Genomic DNA, 8,348 nt, shown 5'->3' with positions numbered 1-8,348 from the left:
GTGTTTGTTTCATCACAATTTCGATTTGACCTAATTTTTTTTCCGTAGGAAAGTTACACCAAAACACTGATAAAGAAATATTTGAAACAAGTTGTTTTATCAACAACAAAACACACAAAATATCAAAAACCTCCTCCATATTACATATGATATTTAAAAATAAAAAAAGTATATAAAATTATGATTGCATAATTAAACATATTTATTTATCATAAAATAATATTAGAAACAAAGCAAAAAAAAAATGGAATGGGTATTAGGTAAACGTGTCAAGTACACCAAGGCAAGCAGCAACATCAGAGCACCAGAGTACTAAACAGTACACATACAACCATTAGAATGAGTCAACCGATATCTCTGCAGTTATATAACGAATCCTTTATATATTTCAATAGGTTAGTTGGATGTACATACGTATGTTTTTAGTGTATATGGTGGGGAAAAAGTATTATTTACACAGTAAAAATATTATAAAATCAATAATATCACATAAAAAATCAGAAAATTTTGTTATTAAATAATTTTTTATTAAATTATAAACGTAACAATTTTATTTTGTTGTACTTTAAACTCCCCACTTTTAACAAAATTTAAGATAACATACATTTTGTTTCAAAATTTCAATAAAAGTCTATTTTTCAAAAACAATTATTTATTTCAGTGTTATCTATTTGATGATATTGAAAGATTAAATTTTATAATATATTATTTATCAATCAATAGTTTTAAATTTTATTATAGACCATGCTGCGAATATGAAAAAATATCATAAAACTATTTTAAAAGGATATCTTAAAACATGCAAAGTTTTATAAACTAGGTCGTGACGTCATTGGTGTTTGTTTGATGTCTTCTATAAATATATTGCAGAAATAAATTTTTAAGTTGATCTTAAATGTAAAAAAGTATTCAAATATGGCACTGTTATTTGCTCTTCAGTAGAAATATACCCGGAGTTTCAATTTTTGATTGAGGTGCCAAATACTATCTAAAAAATACCTATAAAATTATTTGGATATTCGCTGTATTGCGTCATAAAACTTGTTTAAATCTTCATTTAGAAAAAGGCGAAGTGAAAGCAAAAGAAACACACCTACAATTGTTATAAAAAATATTCCAGAAGCGGAGGAAATCTGAAGTGGATGTTAAATGCTTCTTATGTTAGATTTTTCGGTGTGGAGAATTTCCAACTTTACTTGTTTAAAAGCTTTCCAGAAATTCTCTAAGATCTATTTCTTTCATCATCCTTGTATAAAATTGCTCTTCTTAATTTGGAAGGTCGGTATTTGTTGTTAATTATAAAGAATAAGGTTAAGTAAGGTATATTTCTTAGAATGCCTTATTAAGAAAGTTCTACTCTTACTATGTCGTAATTCAATCCATTTCATTGCGTCTTTTATTATAGAAATACGGCGTCTTGCAATTGATTCTTTGCGTTTTCATCTTTGTATATAAAGAGGCCAAATTGACCCCGTGTGTTAAGACTTATTATTTTCCAAGTTTTCCATTGACTCTTCTTCAGGCGAATATTACAATCAATTTTCATAGAACGCACACTTTTCATTTTAAGAAATTTGTTTCTAAAACGTCTGGTGTCTTTAAAATATCGTTGGTAACATTAATATATTATTTCACTTAAAATTTTTGAGACTCTGAATTCTGATAGTCTTTGATGAATATATTATATAAAAGTCTCCACATGTACATAGAACAAAGTCCTGAGAATAGAGGTTTTAAAATATGAAAGAGAAGCGTATATTTGTCTAGAGAAAAAAATCAATGGAAAACTTGGAAAGGAAGAAGTCTAACACTCGGCGTCAGTTTGGCCTCTTGGTATACAAAGATGACGGCACGAAGGATCAATTGCAAGACACTGTACTTGTATTGAAATGATTTTGCATGACGTCGACATTCGACAGAAGTATCGTTAAGGTATTTACATTTACCTTAAAATGACCTAAATAAATACTAATTTCCCAGTGTGAATTATGATTAATGTTACAATTTCTAGGATTATTATTGTAAAGTTTACTATGTATAGGTCATATTTCCGGAGGAAAATATACTCTCAAATTTCTCGAATCCAGAATATATATATATATATATATGTGACCTCAAAATAATGTTATTTGATATAAAAATTTTAATTAATGACATTTAAACGAAGAAAAAGACCAACATTTATAATAATAAAATAGCTCTTCCGCCTGGTCTAATGATATTTAAATTTTGTATGGTTTGTATACGGATATAATATTTTTTCGTATTATCTTTATTATTAAAGTGAGTACACTGTACACGTATTTGTATATATTGATCTTTATTTAATTAAACAATAATAGTGCAATATTTATTAAAAACTGTGTAGTAACTATTTATTGTAAAAGAAATTCTAGTAATAAAATAGTTATATAAATATTTTTTTTGTTGGTAACAATATTACGTATGATAAAAAATGACTATATTAAAAGAATATTAGTTTTTTAATTTTGGTGATATATTTTATTTATTTATGTTTTTGAAATGATTACAACTAAAGTTTATGTAAATAATAATAAGTCATAATTGTAATAAATGGATTGGACAGAAGATAGAACACGACAATAAATGTTTAAAACATATATTCACAAAAAAAAAAATTAATATGACGATATTATGATATGATTCGTGTTGAATGTGTTTGATTAGGAAGAGTGCGCTTATTACTACATACACCGCGGTGTACTTTACACATACTGTGAGTGGAGTGTGCATGATATATTCGAAGCAGTTGTAACTCGGTCGTCTGTTGAGCAACACGTTGTATATAATAGTTAGTTAATATAATCAGTTCATATGTGTTTTGTGTGTTCATGTGATAAGCTCGGCAGCGTAAACAAGGCTTCGTAAATTTAGCTGGTGAGCCGAGCATATACGACATTTGTTAAATAATTCCAACCACAAAAAAAATAATAATATTATTTAATACGTACGAATACAATTACTAAGATGGCGGCAGATTCGGGAATGGATACATGCCCATCGCCTGAAAACGCGGACTCCAGGAAAAGGCCCCTGGATTGCGGCGACGAAAACGGCGAAACAAAGAGATCTCACTTCAGTCCAGGTACAAGTGCGCGTAAACAGTGCCCGTGACAATAAATTAAGTGTATTTTTTCTATCTATTATTTTGATTTTAATTTATTACATTTAAAAAATATTTATTTTTTGAAGTGCGAAATGAAAATTTTTTCCTCGACTAAAAAAAAATTGATTTTCTTTGACACACTCTAAAAAATGTTTCTTCTTGATAAAAAATCATGAAGCAAACCATCTAGATTCAAATTTTTTTTGGTATTTTGATTTGAAAAAGAGGGATTTGATTTGTTTTATATTTTTACTGAGTGTACATAGAAGAACATTTTGACAAGTAATAATAATAATAATAATTACATATAAAGAGAGTTATTACGACACATTCGACGACAGTAGTACACTCTGGTGTACTTGTAAATAAAGTATAAAATTTAACACATATATTTAAAAATCGAAATGAAATTTTTTTTAAATAATAAATTGAAATATTAGGTTTGTGTGTGTGTTTCAAAATATTTTTAAAACAAAAGTATGTATTCAAATAAATAATTAGTTGTTGGAGAGGATTGAGGATAGAATACTCACTACTCGGCATATTATGATGACATACTCTAGTGATGTAGTTTACTGTGTATATTTTACTATACCAAGTATATAATACCAAGGCAGTATATAGTAGTCAGTAACGGGTATTGTTAGCAATGATGCACGGGCCAACTAATCAATCGTGAGAGTGGCCCGTTGCTGTATCATACTGAAAAATTTTTTTTTGTGTATATTATACAACAAAAATATTGAAAAAAAAATTTTGACGTGGCTGTCAGCTACACTTTTGTCTGTCAAATAATAATTGATTGAAATTAAAAATTTGATAATGTGATCGTGAGTGTTTTGCTTCTGTGTTGTTTCCACGACATTCGGTTGATGACATACTGTCCTGGCGAGCTACTTCACTAATGTGAACAGAATATTTCCGCGATTTTAATAGCATATGTTACCGCAGTCGGGTTGTTCACCACGCCGCGTTATTTCCAAATTTTTTTAATTACTATTTTTTTATATTTTTGTTTTGGAGGTCAATGGAAATTTGATGTGCGGATTGCTGTCGTGGCGATTCGCATTCTCACAAACTCATGTTAAATAATTCAGGCTCATTTATCCTGGATAATTTGCTGTGTGCTTTGCCGACGCCAATAGGTGAGTTGTTGTCAATGTCAAACAAACAAAAAAATTTAATCAAAAAAATAAATCGCCCGTCTCTCAAGAATCGCCTCTGCTCTCTTATTATATCAAATTATCAAATTCATGTTTGCAAATATTCTCAGCTGTCATCATTTATATATATTTTTTTATTATTCATATTATTCAATGTACAGTGTGATTCAGGTGAAACGAACATATTTACATCAATTTTTTTTTATAATGATAGTTTCATAATTATTTTCAATGTTATTTTTAAGCCCTAATTTAGGTCTTATTTAAGTATTGCTTACCATTTGCTTTAATATAGCTTTTAAATATGTCCATCTATAAATCAGCTGATTTAATATAATCAATAGCTCTCAAAAGTTACGTAAAATTTATATCGCTATTAGTATTTGGCTTTAAAAATGGCTTGCTTAGAAATGTTCAATGAGTAAAAAGAATATATATTATGAATTTCTCTACCCTCTCCAATGTTCAAGGTTAAATGTTAACTAAGTTATGTGATTTAGCAAAAATTATTTCTAATTCATGTTTTTAAAACATGTGATTGTATTATGTGTAGATATTATGACTAAATTAGTACCTAATGGATGTTTTTAATCAGAAATTTAAACAGCTGTTACCAATCATGATATAATTTAAATGTATTTTCCAAGTCGTTTGAGTTGAAGAGTTCGTTCGATTAAGGAGATATGCCAACAAATTTTATGCATCATTTCATACTGGTATAAAAAATATATTGCATTTTTCCGAATCCCCATTTTTTCAAAAAAGAATGGGTTATTTTCTGACCCTATAGCTTTATATGTTGGTTTTTTTAAATGATAGTATTGCTTGGAGTCCAAGTGTCATGTGCTACGGTTTTTTCTTTTAAGGGGGCCCTATAAACCTAAGTTTTTGGCATGTTTCCCTTATATATGACACCATTTCCTGCTTTATGTAACACATTAGGGGACTTTTACGTTAGCATTTTGGAGGGGGTTTAAAAAATCTATACGCGCGCTTATGTGATGGGAGGGGGTGGGTTAAAATCCATTCTTACGTAAGATTTTATGTGTTGAAAATCTATATAGATAGCAATAAAAGAGTATATAAAACCTAAATTATCTGCTAAAGAATAAAAATTTTAAATTTACGTAAACTATGAGTTTTATTGCAACTGATACTTTTCTAACAACGTTTTATTATTCGGCGAAACGAGATTGATCGTACGTAAGAAGGGGAGGGGGTTCAAGAATTCTTATGGATGCTTACGCCTGGGAGGGGGTTAAAAAAATGTCAAAATTATGCTTACGTAATTAAATGAATGACCCCTTAATGCATGTGGACGATAATTCCAAAAGCCAAAATTTTTGGAAAAAAAAAATGGTTAGGCAAATATTTATTACTCATAAATTCAGCATTTGAATTCAGTATGGTCAGAATTTTGAAATTTTACCGTAGTTAACACCTCATTCCCTTGTTGTAACCCTTCGAGAATTTGGATCCTTCATATCACTAAAATTTAATGTGTGATGTCTTCATGAGGTTTAATTTAATTCAGACGGAAATTTACGGACCTTAAAACGGACTAAAATTAAACTGTTTTTGAAAACACTCTTAAATAACTCTAGATATTCTATACATAAATGTAAATTAAATTCCAACTAGTTACTAAATAAAAATTATTGTAAAAAAATTTTCTGTGACCCCGACAATTTTTTGAGAAATATTCGGTTGTAGCTTCGAAACAATCCTTCAAAAAACCACTTTAAAATTTATACTCTATATAAGTAATAACAATTTTTTTCGTCAACCTCACCAAGTTTTCGATAAAATCATTCCTAATGATATATGTACTTTAGTAATAACTAGAAAGATGTTGCGATTAGTGAATTAGAACACCTCGGGAATTTGGCAGTCGAAGGAATCAGAAAAGAGACAAAATTAATTATCAAATTAATAACCTTAAGGAACTCAAAGTTTTTAGAATCATGGCGCACCTTATTTGGGTGCCAACATGGCTGAGAGTCGGTTTCGCACATAAATATAATGGTTGATGCATAAATTTTTTTATTAGGACCCTCTGTTCGAAATTTCTTTAACTTCATAGTCTACAACGAGACTAGTAAGGTATTTGTCTATTAGCAAATAGTCCGTTTCTTAAAAAACTTTCAAGCTCAGCTTAAAAATCTTTGAGAGCTGTTTTTACATTTTAAAAATTTTATTCATAAATATTAAAATAGTAGTTTATATGAAATCGAGCCTAAAATTATGGGAACGATTCCCTTTCGTATATAAAAAAAGGATTCGTCACAATATTACGATTTTGCATCTAAAAAGAAATATGTTTTAATTGCAGAAAAAATCTATTTATTTGACAAGTACCCGTATTCTTGAAAAGTCGTCGATTATTTTCCCTAACCTTTTTTTATTTTTTTCGGCAAAAAATAGATAAATAAATTTATATATATAATAAATTATTCATTTTACTTCCCTTTTCACAAAATATCTCACGGTTTTGTCTTTTCAAATAATGTTTCCGTGCAAAAATTTCTAAAAAGGAAACTTCAATGATATAATTGTAAAGTAAATTTGATAAAATAGTAAAATAAATTTGTTAAAAAAGTAAAAAATTGAACCGTGTAACGTAAACTTTGTTTTGGTTAGTAAAGTTTCAGAGAGCATGTGTCAACTACGTAATATTCCAGAAAAATATTCAATTTTGATAAAAATATCCGTGGAAACTTTCGATTTAAGCAATGGATTACGTAACTGCCCAATAGACAAAATATTTTTGTATAAACTTGCGCCTCCGAAATGTTCAGATAGTTCTGTTCAAAAACTTTCATTGCCACAAAATTTACTACTAATTAATTTTAGCTACGAGTCATCAAAGCTACACATATATTATAGTTAGATAGCCCGTAGTTCGAAAACTACCTGTTAAAAAATATTGTGTCCGTGAGAGCTTTTAATCAGAACGACCCGAAAAACATTTTGGGGGCGGTTTGAAAAAGTTTCTCAGAAACCTATTTTCCTAGGTACTATAAATATATGTGTAGCTTTGATCGCCCGTAGCTGTAAAGCTACTCGTTATAAAGTTTTGTGGCCGTGAAAGTATTTGACCAGAACAGTCAGAGGAACGATTTCTAAAAGTTTCACGGAAAGTCATTTTCCTTTCTAATCTTGCGGGGTTATTTCGTTGATAATTTTGTTGTACTCGTTTCTCGCTATGAGCTGCATGTACTATTAGTTTATCTGGAGCTTTGTGCGTGTATATTATCGAGCCATTATTGTCACTTGTCATTGTTTTTCTGTTATTCTGACACGATATCTTTTTTCACATTAATATTAGTGACTGCTGTCACGACAGTCACTAGTACCCCTAGATACCAACACTTTCTCGTCAAAATGCCAATGGTGATTATCTTATCACATTATTTTTATGTAAATAATTAATTAATTATTAACTAGCAGTTACTCACTCGCTTCGTTGGATAACTTCGACTTTAAATACATACAAGTACTTAAAAAGTGACAAAGTTTCATATAAAATTTCACCTCCTATTTTAACCCCCGAAGAATCAATTTTCATTAAAAAAGTGATGCAGTAAATTCTTGCCTCAAACCATGAGCACATATATCAATTTTTACATTTCTAACTTCTAAAATGAGTGTTTCATATAAACTTTCACCCCCTATTTTACTTACCCCCTTGAAGAATGAATTTTTCGAAAAGAGTCATATGTTTTGAATCATAAGCTCATACCATTTTTCACATTTCTAATTTCAAAATTGACCAAATTTCTAACAAACTTTCAACCCTCATTTTAACACCGCAGGAGATGAATTTCCAAAAATCCCTTCTTGGCGCTCACCAACGTCATTTAAGGAACGTTTATGCAAAATTTCATGGTTCTAGACCCCAGCGGTTTTAGTTGTGCATTATTCGATCAGTCAGTGAATCTGTCAGTTTCTTCTTTTAAATATATAAATATCGTGAAACGAGTCTAGGGCAAGTTTTAAATTTAATTATTTGGATGTCGAGAATACGGGATCGGACTAAATTTTTTTAATCACTCCAG

The 8,348-nt window shown here is 29.4% G+C and overlaps 1 protein-coding gene across 6 annotated transcripts in view; it reads left to right on the top strand.

Moving 5' to 3' along the window:
• The first annotated feature begins 2,610 nt into the window (after positions 1-2,610).
• LOC123291743 (RNA-binding protein Nova-1) overlaps positions 2,611-8,348 on the top strand; it is a 28,805-nt gene continuing 23,067 nt past the window's right edge. For 2 of the 6 annotated variants that reach the window (XM_044872140.1, XM_044872139.1), the window contains exon 1: positions 2,612-3,106. In XM_044872140.1, coding sequence (XP_044728075.1) covers positions 2,989-3,106 — 118 coding nt within the window. In that variant the 5' untranslated portion in view covers positions 2,612-2,988. Of the gene's footprint in view, positions 3,113-3,423; positions 4,273-8,348 lie in introns of those variants that run through there. The other 4 variants (XM_044872144.1, XM_044872141.1, XM_044872142.1 and 1 more) reach the window with 4 other exon arrangements.

Source organism: Chrysoperla carnea, chromosome 2, assembly GCF_905475395.1.
Source record: "Chrysoperla carnea chromosome 2, inChrCarn1.1, whole genome shotgun sequence".
Classification (NCBI taxonomy): domain Eukaryota; kingdom Metazoa; phylum Arthropoda; class Insecta; order Neuroptera; family Chrysopidae; genus Chrysoperla; species Chrysoperla carnea.
Note: the sequence above shows the minus strand (reverse complement) of the source record. Positions and strands in the feature narration are given on the sequence as shown.